Genomic DNA, 19,287 nt, shown 5'->3' on the forward strand with positions numbered 1-19,287 from the left:
TTTTGTTTTCTCTCTCAATTAGGGCTTCACCTTTGGGAAAGCTGGTGAGATTCTCACCACCAGGCTCCGGTCCATGGCTTTTAAAGCGATGCTGAGACAGGTGGGCATGCGCACTGAAGGATGCCGCCTGATCCTGTTTATTCTAAGCCTCTTCTTCTGTTCTTATTTCATGTTGCCCCCACCCCCACAACCTCCTGTGTGTTCATGCAAGGATTGGCCCTTCAATATCCAGAGACCTCTCAGGGTTTTCATGGGAGGAGGCTTACTTTAGGTAGCTCCTTTTGGCTTACTTTCCAACTACCTCTATCCATGTGGAAACTGTCATTTCAAAGACCTGTATCTCTTTTTTGGATTCCACACATGCCTGGTGAGTCATTTGAGACTCCAGGAAGCCTTTAAGAAAAGGAAAAAGAGGTTGGTAGAATTCATGTACCACCATCAACCATACTAACCATAGGTTTTCCCAAATGTTGATAAATGATTTTGTTTCTGACTTGTTTGAGCTCTGTTTTCACATTTTCTTCACTTGTGAATTCACTGAATCATTACCTGCTATGTCCCAGAGAGTGTGCTGGTAGATGGGACTGTGTGCATGGTCTGCCCTCTGGGGAGGTTCACAGTCTAGAGCAGGGCATGTGGGGAAAAGTATAAATGCAAATTCTTCACTTAGAGAAGTCTTAGGAGAGGGCCAGGATGTCATTCATCCAGGTGACAGGAATTGATTACCTTCCTGCTCATAAAAGGGCACATAGCATGAATCATATTTTGGCAAATCTGACTTTTACAAACCTTTTTTCAGTATCTTTTAATGTTGCTATGTAGGGAAAATTATTGCATATAAAACTAAAAGATGCTGTGGATAAGTAGCTTATAATTAAAATCATTTCTAAGATACACTCTTTTATTTGTGTTTATAAAAACAAAAACAAAACAAAAACACAGCGAGAAACCAGGGCTGATTTTCTCATGCCTACAATTTGCAAGAGAGCTAAACCCAGCACAGCCCAGCGCCTCCACTTTTGTGATAGGCACTGCCGTGTCAGGAGGAGGTGTCCGTAGCGCCAGCTCTGGACACTGGGTGATGGACCCCTCACATGCACCCGCCACCTCAGGTGAAGCCAGCAGAGAGCACAGCTGCAACCCGGATAAGTCCTCCACACACACCTGCCCCATCAGCAGTGCCTGGTGCCGTCCCTGTCCCAGCAGAGCAGCCTCAGGGCTCAGATCCTGGTGGGCTCTGAGGGTGGGCACCCAGGGCAGCGACCAGGCTCTCTGCTGCATGTCAAGCTCCCCTGAAGCTTGAAACCCTGGCATGGAAACCCCGGAATGCCAGTACCCATGTTAAGTGGGGGTCCTTCCTCAGGACTGAAGGTTTGTAAGACTTCATTGGGTTTTATTTGCTTGTTTAATCTTGAACTAATTTAAAGGTGTATTTTGTGCCGTAGGACATGAGCTGGTTTGATGATCATAAAAACAGTACTGGTGCACTTTCTACAAGACTTGCAACTGATGCTGCCCAAGTACAAGGAGTATGTAGACTACCCTTTAATACTATTTTGTGAATAAACATATGGCATAGCTGTATCTGTTAAGTTGCTTTCAGCTGGAAATAACAGAGCACTCAACTCAGACTGGCCTAAACAAGAAAGAGGAAGGTTAGACTTCAGGGTTGATTGATCCACTGGCTCAAAACTGGCACAGAGGACCCAGGTTCCCTTTGTGTGGGGGGCCTCTGAGTGGCTCCATCCTCAGCATTGGCTCCATCCTGCAGCTCCATCCCTCAGGGCCCTGGGATGCTGCCCGTGGTAACCAGAGCTACAGGCTTTCTTGTTCCAGCCCCGTGAAAGAGTGCACACCTGTACCTTAATCACCAAACGAGCAGCCTTCCCTTTGATCTGATTTGGGCTCATTTGAGTCATATGCCGGACCCTGAAGCAATAACCCTCTCTGGGAAATGCCATGCTCTCCCCGGCTTGGGTCCCTACCCGTGGAGCTGAGGCCTGTCACTGTGAAGCTCACCGTGACCACACAACTCAGTCAACTTCAGTGTCCTCTCCACCAGCCCTGTTTTCTGAGTGGTACGAACAGTAATTCATATTTATGCACACTTTACAGTGGATGGCCTCTCAGGACATGTACACTCTGCAACAGGCTGTCTCTTAAGTATGTAAATTTCCCTCTCACACATTTAAAGCAAATATTCTTTAAAATGACCAGGGTACACCGGGGTTTGTTTCCTCTGTAAATGGTGCCTTCATGAAAAAGTATGTGTGTCCCACAGCCTATTCCCAAAGCTGAGCAGCTGGTGACTTGGTTCTGCAACGCTGAGTTTATGTGGGCAGGAGAAGAATGAGAGCTGAAAAACACAAACAGAGAAAGACCCACAGAGCCTCATGAGTTAGGCACGGGTGTCCTGGCTTTACTGTAACCAAAGGGAGCAAATGTTAGCACAGGCACCAAGCCCTGCCATCATCCTGACAAGGAAGCATCAGGCTGCAGCGCCTGGGTTTACAACTGAAAACATAACTGCCTCTCTTTTGCTCTTCCAGGCCACAGGAACCAGGTTGGCTTTAATTGCACAGAATACAGCCAACCTTGGGACTGGCATTGTCATATCATTTATATACGGTTGGCAATTAACTCTTTTGCTGTTATCGGTTGTTCCAATTATTGCTGTATCAGGAATTGTTGAAATGAAAATGTTGGCTGGAAATGCAAGAAGAGATAAAAAGGAACTGGAAACGGCTGGAAAGGTGGGTCAAATAAAGCTTCAGTTTTTTGGCATGTGTTTTATTTGTTAGTATAAGAATTATTTTTTTGATGTGTTTGATTTGTCACAACATGCACATTTCAATAATTAAACGTTGATGCTCACTACAGCTAATAATTGTCAACACTGTGCAACACTGTAGTTTACTGTATTAAGAATGCCTAGACTTTGAACATGAAATAATGGAAAGATTTTAGCCTAGAGGAAGCACGTAACGTGTGGTCATTACAAAGAATTTCAGAATTTCCAAAGTCCATTTTACCTTTTACTTCATATCCTGATGTCATTGTTATGACAAATTCCACCCCTGTTTTACAGATGAGGAGTCTTTAAAACAGAATATAAGTGAATTGTTCAAGGTGGGAGAACTTGCTGGTACTTGACAGTTCTTTTCTTCTTGACTGTGATTTCTGTAATTGAGGTGGGGAGCCACCAGATGGCAGTAATGCTTTGATTTGTGGTTCTAACTATAATGGCAACTGGGCGAACACTGGGTCTTTACTATGTGCCAATTATTATTCTAAGTGTGTATTTATGTGCACCAGCTCATTAAATCCTCACAATAACCCTGTGAGGCAGGTACTAATTTTACTCCAATTTCACAGATGTGGAACCTGAAAATCAAACAAATTAAAGGCATGCCTGTGTTTCAAATCCAAATCTAATTTCAGAACTCCTGATTATACAGCCTATTTACATGTGTTTTAGATGTGTCCAAATCTACACATAAACATTTTATTTGTATGCACATGCATTTAAATATCTAAATGTAGATTACAGCTGGGATATTTTTCACTCCTATTTATGTAAATATTATCCTTTATTGAAACATTAGGAGGTGAAGCAGTTCATGAATATAAGTTGTGATAGTTTCTACAGCACAACCCTTTACAAAGCTCTTTCACAAACATTAACTGCAACCAGTTACGTGAGGTGGCACAGACAGCATCTCCACCTCACAGGGAAGAAAGCATCCAGAGGTTGGGTGACTTACTTCAGATGAGTGGCACGTAAGGAGTGAGATTAGAATTTCACCCCAGCGCGTTTGCACTACACCCATTACAGCCAGTGAAGTCCTTGTCCCTTCTCTTTCGTCCGGCATCAGCTGAGTTCAAAGCAGAGTTAGTCTCTTCCCCAGGTTTCCATCAAATTCTTCCTTCTCATGTTCATCTAGCATCCTTTCCCGGGGTCAGATTTCTAGAATCGGGTATGGTTCCCAAATTTAAGAAGCCCTGGGTGTCCAAAGTTCTTTTTTTTTAGGTTTTTTTTTAAAATTTTATTTATTTATTTTTTAAATACATTTGTCTCTGCCTCCTCCCCCACCACTTTCCCTTGTCCTTAAGTATCCTCTTGGCTGCTGGCTGTGGGTTGCTTTAGGGCATCATTTCCTTGACTTTCGTTTGTCGCAACTACCTGCTGAAAGAACACCCTGCATGTAGTTTTGTTTATTTCCTCCTTCTGATCCCTGCTTCCTTTCACATTTCAGAGGGGAAAATGGTCAGTAGGTAGAATGAAAACAAATTTTTCTTAGACTAGTTACATGAAAGAAACCATCTTGAATCTAGTTAAGATAGAGTCTTTATGATAAGTGGCTAATAATACGGAAAGTTGCTAGAATTTTGCCAGGAGTAGGGCAGCTGGAATTGAGCAGTTGGAATTGAGCAACATGGCAAAGAAAACACAATGCCTGGGGCTTGTAGTCCTGGCCTTGCTACTCACAGAGCATGATACTGGGGAAGGCCCCCAACTTCTCTGGTCCTCACTTTCCACTTTTATGAAATGAGAAATTGTATCAGATAATGTCCCAAGTTCTTTTCACCTAAACTCTATCATTCTAAGGATCAGAAAATGAATAACTCAGACTGACCATTCTAAAATTATTTTTAGCAGCTACTTTAACCTAATACAGTATTTTTAAAAGAGATATGAGAGATTAGAAATTATAAATGTTAGTTATCAACAATTTAATTGTAGTTTAATTTTATTTAGTCAACATAAAAATTTTTTTTTTTAATTTTTCGAGGCAAAGAGAGGGAGAAAAACATTGATCAGTTGCCTCTCACACGTCCCCAACCCAGGACCTGGTCTGCAACCCAAGCATGCGCCCTGACCAGGAATTGAACTGGCGACCTTTAGGTTTGTGGGACGATGCCCAGCCCACTGAGCCACGCCAGTCAGGGCACTTAGTCAACTCTTGATTAACATAGAATGAGTGTTAGCAAGTGGTCTTGGAAAACTCTCCACATCACTTTTTTAAAAATGAAAAGTTCTCATTTACCTGGGTGCAGATTATTCATGGTTAAAGTACAGTGGGATTTGGGGTATCTTCCCATGTTCTTTTTTGAAAAAGGTCTTGGTCATGAGGGTGTTGATTGCTGGGTTGGGGAGGAGGGCAAAGAAGGGTGAATAGCAACCCTCTTGACTCAGGTGCTGTCTAACTACTGAGTTTAGGGGCCTGCTGAATCAGAATTAACCTCCAAGCAGCTAACTCCATGACCAAAAAATCAAGCATTGAGTGTAACTAGTCATGAACAACTTGTTCCTTCCTGTGCTGACGCAGCAGGGACAGAAGGATAGCATAGTAGGTTAAGAACATGCACTTGGCAGAACTCAGATAGACTGATACAGATCTTTACCATTTAACTATCTGTGCATCAGTTCCTCATCTGTGAACACAGGAATAATATTTACCTTGTAGGGTTATTGTGAGACTAAATGAGAGCATGTCAGTTAAATGAGGTAATACCCAGCGTGTGGTAAAAGCTCAATAAGTATTCTCCACTCTTGCTACTGTTACTGTTAGATTTTTCATTTATAATAAAGATATAAGCTTATTCAGCCTGAAGTATCAAATACCTTGCTTTCATCTGATTACAGCAGCTGAGAACTGAGAGAAAAGTCGTAAAGTTGCTAAAACAAAAACCTAAAATTAAAATTTTAGGTTCCTTACGCTAATGGTTTAGATGACAACTGAATCTGTCATTTAGACTAAAAAGCTGTCCCAGACAGTTACCACCAATCAAGAGTGCTTTGGTGGTCAGAATCGAAAACCGCTCCGGCTGGTTTGGGTAACAGGGATGTAGCAGAAGGACACACACACAGGTGCAGGGAACACCCAAGGTTTAGGTTACTGGAAAGTCACCAGCAGCTCCTCTTTTAGAGCCGTTAGCTCCGCTGTCTTCGAGGCTCTCTACACATGTTTTTTCCGTTCCTCAACTGCTGTATATTCAAATGAGCTTCCCACACAGACCGTGGTGACCTTGGTCTCCAAATCCACAGGATCCCTCAGTTCAGAAGTTGCCTCCAGTCCAGGAAACAGAATCTGATTGGCCTGCCATCCGTCAGATGTCTGTCCCTGGTTTAAATCAGGGATTTAAGGCAGGGTTATGTTGTTTACAATTTGGGTTTTCTTTCCAGTTATGGGCAAACAGTTCCTCTATGTAGGGATCTGCTCATGGAGGAAACGATTGACATCTCCAGTGGCCCTTAGAAATCACTTAGCCTAATTCTCTAGGACCCGACCCTATGAAGGAAGCAGAACCACAAAGGCATGTGACTAAAGCCAGTCAAGGAACTGCCTGGGAGCGGGACTGGGAATAGAATCCAGTTCCTGGTGCCCAGGCCACCATTCTTGCCCTAAACTTGTCCGGCTCCCTGGGAATACAGAAACTTGCACACTATACTTGGCACAACCAGTGGTGCTTTTAAGATCACCAGTTCTGTTAAAGAGCTCATCTTAAAGAACATACTATTATGCCTTTGCTCCCAAACCTGTAGGAATTTAAAACCATGATTCTTTTGATAGCACCCTAAGGTTTATATTTTTCATTATTTCAGAAGTAAAAGTCCCATTTCTAATCATGATCTGTTCTATGTTACAGATTGCAACAGAGGCAATAGAAAACATTAGGACAGTTGTGTCCCTGACCCAGGAAAGGAAATTTGAATCAATGTATGTCGAGAAATTGTATGGAGCTTACAGGTAATGAGCATGTGATTGGTTCTAAGAACCTAGGGCTTTCATGGGGCTGAGTATTGTCCCCAAAGAAAATAAAAATTCTGCTCCTCCAAAAAATAATGTGACTGTAAGGATGACATTTTTAAATACTATTCTCACCGAAAATAGGTACCTTTTTTTGATGCAACTAGGCCACAGGATCGAATTTTTATATCTCCTGTAAAGACAATACACTGGGTCTCCAAGAACTGGACAGTACAGAGGACAACGCATTTGTTTGTTCACCAGTGCAGGCAAGATCAACAGCCCTTCCTGGTGACTCAGGATAAACATTCCTTTAGGGAGTTGTTCATACCGGTATTTTCTTTGGATTGTGTAGACTGACCTAAAGAAGAGACTTGTTATTTAGTTAATTAAACTACAATAATCCCCTTCCTTATCCACAGTGTTGCCTTACTTAGTTTCAGTAACCCAGTCAACCACAGTTGAAGTATTACATGGAAAATTCCAGAAATAATTCAGAATTTTATTTTATTTTTTATTGACATATAATTGACTTATAATATTGTAGTAGTTTCAGGTGTAAACATAGTGATTTGATATTTAGATATTGTGAAATGATCACCATAATTCTAGTTACCTCTGTCACCAAAGTTATTATAGTATTGACTCTATTTTATTTATTTTTTAAAGATTTTATTTATTTATTTTTAGAGAGGGGAAGGGAGGAAGAAAGAGAAGGAGAGAAACATCAGTGTGTGGTTGCCTCCCACAGTCCGCCTACTGGGGACCTGGCCCACAACCCAGGCATGTGCCCTGACTGGGAATTGAACAAGCGACCCTTTGGTTTGCAGGCTGGAGCTCAGTCCACTGAGCCACACATTCCAGGGCATATTTTACATGCTATTTGTTATATCCCCATGGCTTGTTTATTTTATAACTGCAAATTTGTCCCCCTAAGTCCCCGCCACCTATGTCACCCAGCTCCCTACCCCTCTCTGTGTCCCTCTGGCAGCCACCATTTTGTTCTCTGTATTTATGAGTCTGTTCCTGCTTTGTTTTCTTTGTATTGTTTTTTATATTCCACATGAAAGTGAAATAATATGGTATTTGTCTTTCTCAGACTTATTTCACTTAGCATAATACCCTCCAGTTCTATCTACATCATTGCAAATGGCAAGATTTCATTTTTTATAGCTAAGTAACATTCTATGGAGTGTGTGTGCGTGTGTGTGTGTGTATGTGTGCTCACTAGCATATCACATCTTTATCTACCCATCTAGTGGATAGCACTTAGGTTGCTTCCATATTTTGGCTATAGTAAATAATGCTTTAATGAATATAGGGGTACATACGTCTTTTTGAATTAGTGTTTTCATTTTCTTCAGATAAATACCCAGAAGTAGAATTACTGGGCCACACAGTAGCTCTATTTTTAATATTTTAAGGAACCTCCATACTGTTTTCCCTAGTGTCTGCCCCAGTTTACAGTCCCACCAACGGTGTACAAGGGTTCCTTTTTCTCTACATCATCACCATCACTTGCTATTTTTTGTCTTTTGATAATAGCTATTCTGACTGATGTGAGGAGGTATCTTATGGTTTTGATTTGCATGTCCCTGATGCATAGTGATGTAAAGCATCTTTTCATGTACCTGTTGCCCATCTGTCTGTATACTTTGGAAAAATGTCTATTTTAAAAAGGTCCCCTGTCCTTTATAAAAAAAATTTTGTTTGTTTTTCTGATATTTAATTGTGTAAGTTCTGTAAATATTTGGATATTAACTACTTATTAGATGAATCATTGCAAATATCTTCTCCCATTTGCTAGGCTGCCTTTTCATTTTGTTGGTGGTTTCCTTTGCTGTGCAAAAACTTTTTAGTTTGATGTAGCCCCAGTTGTTTATTTTTGCTTCTGTTATCCTTGCCTGAGGAGATATATCCCCCCAAAAATGTATATTGCTAAGGCTGATGTCAACAAAAGCTTATTCCCACTGTTTTCTTCTAGGATTTTTATGAATTCAAGTCTTATATTCAAGTCTTTAATCTGCTCTGAGTTTATTTTTGTACATGGTGTAAGATGGCTGTCCAGTTTCATTCTTTTGCATGTTCAATTTTGTCAGCATTATTTGTGAGGAGACTGTCTTTTGCCCTTTGTGTACTCTTGCCTTCTTTGTTGTAGATTAACTGTATAGGAGTCATTTATTTCTGAATTCACTACTCCACTGATATATGTATCTGTTTATGTGCCGGTACCATACTGTTTTTGTTACTATGGCTTTGTAGTGTAGTTTGAAATCAGGGACTGTGATACCTCCAACTTTGTTCTTAATATTGCTTTGGCTATGCAGGGTTTTTGGTTGTTCCATACAAATTTTAGGGTTATTTGTTCTAGATTATTTGTTAAAAAAAAAGTCATGGGTGTGTTTTTTAAAAACCTTTATTTATTTTTTAGAGAGAAGGAAAGGGAGGGAGAAATAAAGGGAGTAAAACATTGACATGAGAGAGAAACATCGATTGGTTGTTGACTGGGAACCAAATCTGCAACCCAAGCATGTGCCCCAGTGGGGGATCAAACTGGCAATTTTTTGTTTTGCGGGACAATGCCCAACCAACTGAGCCACACTGGTCATGGTGTCATTGGTGTTTTGATAGGGATTGCATTGAATTTGTATATAGCCTTGGGTAGTATAGTCATTTTGACATTAATTCTTCATATCCATGAGCACTGAATGTCCTTCCATTTATTTGTATCATCTTCCATTTGTCAATGCCTTACGGTTTTCAGAGTACAGGTCTTTTACCTTCTTGGTTAAATTTATTCCTAGGTATTTTTTTAATGCAATTGTAAATAAGATTGTTTTCTTAACTTCTCTTTCTTAATTTGTTATGAGTATATAGAAATGCAACATATTTCTGTGTATTAAATTTTTGTCCTGCAACTTTACTGAATTGTAAAAGTTGCAATTCAGTAAAATTTTTTATCCTGCAACTTTATTGAATTCATTTATTAGTTCTGGGGATATTTTGGTGGAGTCTTTAGGGTTCTCTATATACAGTGTCATTTCATCTGCAAATAGTGACAGCTTCATTTATTCCTTTCCAATGGATGCCTTTTCATTTCTTCTTGTCTAATTTCTGTGGTTAGGAGTTTTATATATTGAATAAAGGAGGCAAGAGTGAGATACATGTCTTGTTCCTGATCTTAAGGAAAAAGCTTTCAGCTTCTCACCATTGATTATGATATTAGCTGTGGGTTTGTTGTATATAGCCTTTATTATGTTGGGTATATTCTCACTATAGGCACTTTTTTGAGAGTTTTTATCATTAATGGATGTTGAATTTTGTCTAATGCTTCTCTGTATCAATTGAGATAATCATATGTTTTTCATTCTTCATTTAGTTAATGTGGTCTATCATGTTGATTGATATGTGGATGTTAAACCATCCCTGGAATAAATCCCACTTGATCATGGTGAATGATCCTTTCCTGTATTGTTTGTAATATTTTGTTGAGGATTTTTACATCTATGTTCATCAGGGATATTGGGCTGTAATTTTTTCTTTTCTTTTTTTAGTGTCTTCATCTGGTTTTTGTATCAAGGTAATGCTGACCTTATAAAATGAGTTTGGAAGTGTTCTTCCCCTTTGATTTCTTTTTTTGGAAATAACTTGAGAAGGCTAGGTATTAACTCTTCTTTAAATGTTTGGTAGATTTCATCTATGAAACCATGTGGACCTGAACTTTTGTTTCTTGGTATTGTTTTGATCATTGATTCAATTTCATTACCAGTAATTGGCCAACTTGGATTTTCTGTTTCTTCCTGACTCAGCCTTGAAAGATTGTATGGTTCCAGAAATTTATCCATTTCTTCTAGATTATCCAATTTGTTGCCATATAATTGTTGAGAGTATTCTCTTATGATTCTTTGTATTTCAGTAATATCCTTTTTAATTTTTTCTTTGTCATTTCTCTTTTTATTTGGGCCCTCTTTTTTTCTTGATGATCTTCAATTTTGTTAATCTTTTCAAAAAATCAACTCCTAGTTTTATTGATTTTTTCTTTTGTATTTTTTAGCCTCTAATTCATTTATTTCTTCTCTGATCTTTATAATTTCCTTTTTTCTACTAATTTGGGCTTTGTTGTTTCTTCTTTTTGTAGTTCCTTTAGCTGTAATGTTAGATTGTTTGAGCTTTCTCTTGTTTCTTGAAATAGGCCTGTGTTGCTATGAATTTCACTCTTAGAACTGCTTTTGCTATGCCCCAAAGATTTTGGAAAGTTGTTACCACTTTCATTTATCTTAAGGTATTTTTTAAATTTTGATTTTTTTCATCAACCCATTGGTTATTTAATACCATATTGTTTAGTTTCCACGTGTCTGTGTCTTTTCCAGTTTTCTTCTTGTAATTGATTTCCAATTTCACAACCATTCATTGTTGTTTAAAAGATGCTTGACATCATTTCATCTTCTTAAATTTATTGACACTTCTTTTGTGGCCTAACATGTATTCTGTACTGGAGAATGTTTCATGTGCACTTGAAAAGAATGCTACTTTTGGATGGAATATATCATCCATCAGATATATATATATCAGATGTATAATTAGATGTATATATCAATTAAATACATCTAATCTATTATGTTGTTTAAGGCCAATGTTTCCTTGCTTTGTGTACGGGATGGGGCAAAAGTAAGTTTATAGTTGTTCAAGTAGAAAATAATACAATAATTAATAATACAAGAATAATTTCTTTGTGTCATGTACTCCCAACTGTAAGCCTACTTTTGCAACACCCTGTATTTAGGTGTTTCTGTGTTGGGTACACATTTATAAATGTTATATCCTCTTCTTGGATTGACTCCATTACCATTGTGTAATGCTCTTCTTTGTTTTTTGTTACAGCCTTTGTTTTAAAGTTCATTTTTTTCTGATATAAGTATTGCTGCCCCAGCTTTCTTTTCACTTCCATTTGCATGGAATATCTTTTTCCATCCCTTCATTTTCAGTCTGTGTGTCTTTATTGGTTAATGTAGTTCCTCTCGGTTCCTTTCATCCTGTTTATCTCTTCCCTTGTGGTTTGATGGTTTTCTTTAGTGTTGTGTTTAGATTCCTTTCTCTTTTTCTTTTGTGTATTTACTGTAAGTTTTTCTTTGTGGTTACTGTGAGGTTCATATGTAACATTCTATGTGTACAACAGTGTGTTTTGATAGTAACTTAAATTTAAACACACTACAATTCTTTACATTTTTACTTTCCTCACCACATTTTATATATTTATGACATTTTATATCTTATTATTTTAATTATACCTTAACTAATTATATTTTTAAATTAATTTTATGACTTTTGTCTTTTACCCTTCATACTTGATTTACAAGTGATTGACTCACTAGCTTTATTATTTATTTAGTTTTTCTGATGTGATCTTTACTTTTTCTTGTTTTCTTATTTTTAATCAATGTCTTTTCCTTTTAGCTTAGGGAGCTCTTTTTAACATTGCTGGCTTAGTGGTCATGGACTCCTTTAATTTTTGCCTACCTGGGAAACTTTTATGCTTTCCTGCAATTCTGAATAATAACCTTGCTGGGTTGAGAATCCTTGTTTGGTAATTTTTTTACCTTTCAGCACTTTGAATATATAACGCTATTTCCATTTGACTCAACACTTCTGCTGAAAAAGTTGCTGACAACCTGATGGGGTTTCTTTTGTATGCAATATGTTGTTTTTCTCTTGCTGCTTTTAAGATCTCTTTATCCTTAATTTTTACCACTTATAATGTGTCTCTGTGTGTATCTCTTCGGGGTCATCTTATTTGGAACTCTATGGGACTCATGATCTGGGTGACTGTTTCTTTCCCCATATTAGGGAAGTTTTCAGCCATTATTTCCTCAGAATTTTTCTGGCCTTTTCTCTCTTCTCCTTCTGGAACCCCTATAATGCTAATATTATTGTTTGACGTTGTTCCAGAGACCCTTAGTGATTTTCACTTTTTAAAATTACTTTTTAATTTTGCTGCTCAGTCTAGGTGTTTCTCACTGCTTTGTCTTCCAGCTCTTCTATTTCATCCATTCTACTGTTGCCACCTACCCCCCTGTGCATTCTTCGATTTCTAAATGCGCCCTTTTCACAGGAACACTGCGGTTGTATTTCAGCCTGCTATTTGTACAGTGCTCTGGGGGTAGCAACCTGCCAAGAACTGTCTTTTGGATTTTTTTACAGTCCTGTGGAGCTCATTTATGCCAGCCTCAGGCCACCAGAATCAAACATCAAGGAGTACTGAGCATACCCTCTGGCTTTAGGAGGAAGCTGTAGTGCGCAGGGAGTGGAGCTCTCTAGCTGGTTTCAGGAAGGCAGTGGGAAAGTGTCCTGATGGCCCATGCCCATGGCCTACAGCAGTGCAGCTTCGCAGGCTTCAGGCTGGGGGTGGGAGAATGCTGCAACTGCTTGTTTGCCCTGATGGAGAGGCAGGGCGATTTTGCAGTGGCTGGCACTTGCAGACTTTAGCTAAGGAACGGGAGAATGCTGGAGGTTCCAAATCACCTGCCCCTTCCAGGGAGTGGGGAAGTGTTCCAAAATGACTCGCACTCTTTGGTTTCGGCAAGGCAATGAGATAATAGTACCCTGACCACTCGCCCGCTGAGTGAGCAGGGTAGGTAAGAGAGTGCAATAATGGCGTCCACCGGCTCCTCTGCTTCTGGGTAGCTTTCAACTAGCTGGAGAGTCAATGGTTTTAGGTTAACAAGCGAATATCTTTCCCATATAATCTGGGTGCTTTTTTAACTGCTGTTTTTTGTGCTGTTTTATTTTTACTGGATCTTGGGTTGAGTATGACTGCACGTGAGTCCTTTAAGTGGGGAGTCTCATTTTCCCACAGCACTTTGGGCCCCTTAGATGTTAACATCAACTTCATTGTTTGCTAAGTCAGGTGTTGTGGGGACTTGTCTCTTCAGTGCAGCTCCCAGGAGTGAGGGTGCCACATGTTGGGTGTCAAGCCCTTGATCCTCCAAGAGAAGCACCTGTCTGGTGAGGTCGCTTCCTATTGTGTCCCCCTGTCAGGGATGGGTTTTTGTGATCCTTTTATCTTTAGTTGTAGAGAAGAGCAGTCGCGTCATTGACAAATATGTTCTCCTGTTCAGTAGGTTGTCTTTTCATTTTGTCGATGATTTCCTTTGCTGTGAATAAACTTTTTAGTTTAATGTAGTCCCACTTGTTTATTTTTTTCTTTTGTTTCTGTTGTGCAAGGAAACATATTAAAAACATATTGCTCGGTGCAATGTCGAAGAGTTTACTGCCTATGTTTTCTTCTAGTTGTATGGTTTCGAGTATCACATTGAAGTCTTTAATCCACTTCGAGTTTATTCTTGTATATGGTGTAAGAAAGTGGCCCTAAGTTTTAAATTGAGCTCTGCTCTCACGTGAGACGTGACTCGTGCCTCTTTCTAGTATATCCACACTGTATACACAACCTGCCTTTTGCCATTCAGTAGCTGTCTTGGTTATCAGACTGTTAGGGCACTGCAGTGCTTGTGCCCAAGTAACACTTATTTTACTTAATAATGGTTCCTGTGTGCAAGGGTAGTGATGTTGGCAATTTGGATATGCCAAAGAGGAGCTGTAAAGGGCTTCCTTTAAGTGAAAAGGTGAAAGTACTTGACTTAATAAGGCATTTTATCGTCTTACATCATTACAAGAAGGGGGAATACAGTACAATAAGTTATACTGAGAGAAACCACATTCACATAACTTTTATTACATTGTGGTGTTATAACTAATTGTTTTACTTTATGATTAGCTATTATTGTTAACCTTACTGTGCCTAATTTATAAGTTAACTTTATCATAGGTATATATGTATGTATATATGCATGTATGTATGTATGTATAGGAAAAAACATAGTATATATAGGTTTTGGTACCATCCATGGTTTCAGACATCCACTGGAGGTCTTGGAATGTATCCCCTGTGGTAGGGAAGGGCTGCTGTATTCCATTTGTTCTCTGGATGAGGACCAGATCCAACCTGCTCTGAGAACAAAGACACACATCCAATTTCACTCATTTATACTTGAGCAATGTAAGGAGCGCCCAGGAGTTCTATGTGCCACTTGTTTCTAACCAGGGCCTGTTTTTATACATGAATATATTTTATTTTATTTTAGTTTTTAAATTATATTTTATTGATTATGCAATTATAGCTGTCCCAATTTTTTCTCCTTTGATCCCCTCCACCCAGGACCCCCGCTCCCTCAGGCAAACCCCACACCATTGTTCATGTCCATTGGTCAGGTATATAAGTTCTTTGGCTACTCCATTTTCTATACTGTACTTTACATCCCCATGGCTATAAATGAATATATTTTAACACTAACAAAATTAAATACAGCTTAGATTACAGCTCTATAGACTAGAGTAGTTTGAACACTTACAGATTTGAAAAGGGTTAGTTAAAATTCTCAATTTATTTCATCTTCTTCGTTATGTATACTTCATGCAGCTACATTTTTCTGTCCATTTGGTATTTGACATATAAAGATATACGTGCCATTATCTATGACCTTATGGTTTATTTTAAACTTCAAGAGAATTAAGGAATAATAGATATCTGCAGCCAATTTCTAATTTGGTTATAATTTAAAGATGTAATAGCAAATTTTTCAATAATACTAAATATTGTAATGCCATATTCACAGCAGATAACTAAATTATCCAAATCAGTAATATTTTAAATATTCCCTCTCAGCAAATGCCATCCTTCTAATCTAAAAGTAAATTGTTGTTCTTTTAGAGGACTTAGACTAAAGTAGCTGTACTGAGCAACGGACCTAATTAGAAACGGCACTAAATGCTGTGTTAGGGCTGGTGGGATCTAGCGCAGGAACCATGTCTGGTGTGTTTCTACATAAATCTCAGTGACCATACTTTTCTGAATCTGAAACATGAATTTTAACAAAAGAGATAACTAGTCACAGAAGACAAGATAATAATATTAAGGAAATCACATTCAGACAATTCAAACTTTAGTCAGGACTTTGACATCCTCAATAGTTTTAACACAATATTCATGTTTATATCATAGGAATTGAACATCTGGGTCATCAGATATTAACATGTGATAACAGCAATTACCATTTGAGCAACCGCTAAGAGTCAGGTACTATGCTAGACATTTATATTCTTCATTTAGTTCTCAAAACAATTTTGCATCACATTGCTTATCCCTGTTGTACAAATCAGAAAACTGATATGTAGAAAGGTTGTCACTTACTTTAATATACCTGGAAGCAGAATTTAAACCCAGGCCAACTACATTTAGAAGCTGTGCTCTTTCCACAACACAGTGCTCAGAGTGGTTGAAGAGGTGGTTATGAATACACTCATTTGCTTTGCAGGAATTCTGTGCGGAAGGCACACATCTATGGAATTACTTTTAGTATTTCACAAGCATTTATGTATTTTTCCTATGCTGGTTGTTTTCGATTTGGTGCCTATCTCATCGTGAATGGACATATGCTCTTCAGAGATGTTATTCTGTAAGTAACTCTTAAAATACTAAGATAATTCTATAATAAGGTTTCAATAGGTCTATACAAAAGTTTAGGGTAGGGGAAAAAAAAAACAACTCTCTTGTTCTAAGATGAGGTTGGAGAGTTGAATCAACTACAAACATCTGATCTTGTTAATACTCCAAGGACAGTTTAATCATTGGAGTGGGCAAAAACTAAGCAAGCCTATGAAAATCATCACAAACCAGAATTTTAGTAATACATAGTCATCCAGACAGGAGGATAGCAAAATATCTTACTGTATAATGAAGGCAAGAAGAAATCACTCGTTACCAAGTTGCTGGTGACCACAGACTCAAGAACAGAGGGTGAAATAGCTTGCTGTTTAACAGCAACCAAAGATGGCCTTGTTGATGGGATGGAAATGTGTGACTGAAGTTTGGCAAGGGATCTGTCCTCTAACCAGACTTGGCATGACCCAGCCAACATTTGTCCCTTCATCTTTCTCTAGTTGTCTTGGTTTCCAAGATTAATCAGTGGTCTTTCTAACTGATGCATTCCTCTTTTCAAAATATGCTAAGCACATTCAATTAGGTTGCCGTCCAGTCTTGCCAAAGGGAATCCATTGTTTTTGAGATCACTTGGCATATTTCTGCTCCGAAGGAATGATTTTAAAACACTAGTAAACAACCTGTTTTTGTTCTTTGAGCAAGGACAAAAAGAGTAAAGTGAAAATGTTTAAAAGTTGTTCCTGTATTTTCCTCCAAAATTTTTAAAACCGTAAAAAAAAAGTGTGTAATCTTTTGTATCAGTCAGGATCCCAGCAGGAAACAAATGATACTGCAAATGGGGTAATTCAGGAGAGGTTTGCTAAAGGGTCTGTTTACAGAGGCCTGACTAGTGTTAAGAAAACCTGTAACCAGGAGAGCTGTTAACCTCTCATCAGATCCCGGCTTAAGAATGCTCAGACCCTAAGCCCACAAGGGCAAGAGGAGGGAGAAGTTTTCAGAACCTGGGTAGGGAGGGGCCTTCTGTCCTCTTGGGGGAGGGAGGCCAATAACCCAACCATCCAACAAGAAACAAACCAGCCTGGTACTCTGGCCTCATGCTCCGCCAGCCCTCCCATCCCCTGCTGTCCTTTCCATTGCCAAACCCCATCCCAGGCCAGAGGACAGGGCAGCCTACTGATGATGCGCCCCAAGGCTCCGCCTCTGCCAGACTGGGACGCTGCAAACTAGCGATGGGCAGAGAGCAGAAAGTGGTTTTGGAAGATCGAATGGAAATAACGCGGCTCAGCTCTGGGATTTACAACTTGGAGTATTTTCATCGTCTAGAAAATTCGTCCTGCTTTTTTGTTGTTTTGTTTTTACCATTAAAACGTTAAATTACGGATAATTGGAAGACAGTTTCTAAATCTTTCATGGTAAAGCTAGATGACAGGTATAGGAAAGCTAGGCAACTACATGTGAGTTCATCACTATTTTAAAATTTAATTTCTGGTAACCAACCTTACCAAGTATTTAAGGGACAACCTTAATATACCCATATTTAAAACACATTTTAATATCTTAGATTTCAAAGCTTAGAAGAAAAAAAAAATTAAGGTCTCCATTATTACTAGATAGAGATACCTTCCCTTCCCCTTTCTCCAGGGGAGCTCCAGTGTCAGAAGCAAACAGCTTGGTGGAGACATAGACCCTCAGAATCCCTAGCCCTTCATAAAAGTTGTTATAGTTCACATCTGCTCTGTAAAGACAATTTAATTGGAAAATGGACCTTTAGCTTGGGACAATTGTTTTTTCAGGGTAGTGTCAGTAATTATTTTAATTAAAAGAGAAAAGCTATTCCTAGTAAGGCTTATTTTTCCTAATAGAAATTCTTTAAGTACAGTGATTATTGTTGTTCATGGGGGAGTATAGAAGAAACCACACACCAGAAGTCAGGGCTGCAGATTTAATAGGAAACATCACTTCTTTTCTGGTGCCGGTCAAGTGCTTGAATAAACACACTGTGCTTCAGTTCCCTGAACTCTACAAAAGGTCTAACTAGTTACTAAAATTACTTGAGAATCACAAATCAGAATCAGTCATAAGGCACTTCCAAAAAGAGAAGACCTTCGGAAAGTTGCCTTAACTCTAGGAAACTGGAGGCTCCTCAGGGGCGGGGGAAGAAAACCCTCCCTGGTGACCTGCCTGTTCTCTAAGATTTCCTAGGTTTCTGGAATTTTATGGGAATGTCTGCGGGTAGGGTGTGGTGTGGTGCTGCGGGGCGGGGCGGGGCCATGACTAGGGGAGCGGAAACCTGTCAGTACTGGCAACCTGTCAGTATGTCTTTGAACTTTTAAACACCATGGAGCTATATATAATTATACAGGCTAATCGTTTAATTTCTCTTCTTTCCATCTAGGGTGTTTTCAGCGATTGTGTTTGGCGCAGTGGCCCTGGGACATGCTAGTTCCTTTGCTCCAGACTATGCCAAAGCCAAGCTGTCTGCAGCCCACTTATTCATGCTGTTTGAAAGACAGCCTTTGATTGACAGCTACAGTGAAGATGGCCTGAGGCCTGTGAGTTCTCTGCTGCCTTATGAGTGCTTGGTTAATTTTTTCCTAAAGGTTTGCTGTCTGTTAGAATCCAATTATAGGATGTTTCTAATGATTACACTGATGTTTATCTTCATGATATTTACAGGGCTAATATTTGGCCAACTGTCCTGGCATTTTAAAATTTCATAGGGGGTTTCAAGGATGCTGAAGTTTAGCGCATCAAAAGTAAAAAAAAAAATCCAGATGTATTGTAACTGGATAATTTTTATGAAAACTGTTAGTCATTTCTGCACAAAGGTATATGCATATAATTCTGTATGTAAATGAATTAGTTTGGCTTTAATCACATCTTGTAATGACTGAATTACAGTTGGTGAGAAGGCCACTTTATTCACAGTGAGTAACAATCCTATACTTCGCCGTTTCCAGAGTTAACACAAACTTAGACCGGAGAGTTCTTTGCCCGACACAAGCTGCTGCATTTTAATGCACAAGAAGCAGTGTGGGTAGA

At 39.0% G+C, this 19,287-nt stretch overlaps 1 protein-coding gene across 4 annotated transcripts in view; it reads left to right on the forward strand.

Moving 5' to 3' along the window:
• ABCB4 (ATP binding cassette subfamily B member 4) overlaps positions 1-19,287 on the forward strand; it is a 74,121-nt gene that overhangs the window by 48,701 nt on the left and 6,133 nt on the right. For 3 of the 4 annotated variants that reach the window (XM_054564091.1, XM_054564092.1, XM_054564095.1), the window contains 6 exons: positions 23-100; positions 1,446-1,529; positions 2,550-2,753; positions 6,652-6,752; positions 16,121-16,261; positions 18,641-18,797. In XM_054564091.1, the coding sequence (XP_054420066.1) occupies positions 23-100; positions 1,446-1,529; positions 2,550-2,753; positions 6,652-6,752; positions 16,121-16,261; positions 18,641-18,797 (765 nt within the window). The remainder of the gene's footprint in view (positions 1-22; positions 101-1,445; positions 1,530-2,549; positions 2,754-6,651; positions 6,753-16,120; positions 16,262-18,640; positions 18,798-19,287) is intronic. The other variant, XM_054564093.1, reaches the window with a different exon arrangement.

The sequence above is a fragment of the Pteronotus mesoamericanus genome, unplaced genomic scaffold, assembly GCF_021234165.1.
Source record: "Pteronotus mesoamericanus isolate MK-2021 breed Mesoamerican mustached bat unplaced genomic scaffold, CSHL_Meso_final scaffold_85, whole genome shotgun sequence".
In the NCBI taxonomy this organism is placed as follows: domain Eukaryota; kingdom Metazoa; phylum Chordata; class Mammalia; order Chiroptera; family Mormoopidae; genus Pteronotus; species Pteronotus mesoamericanus.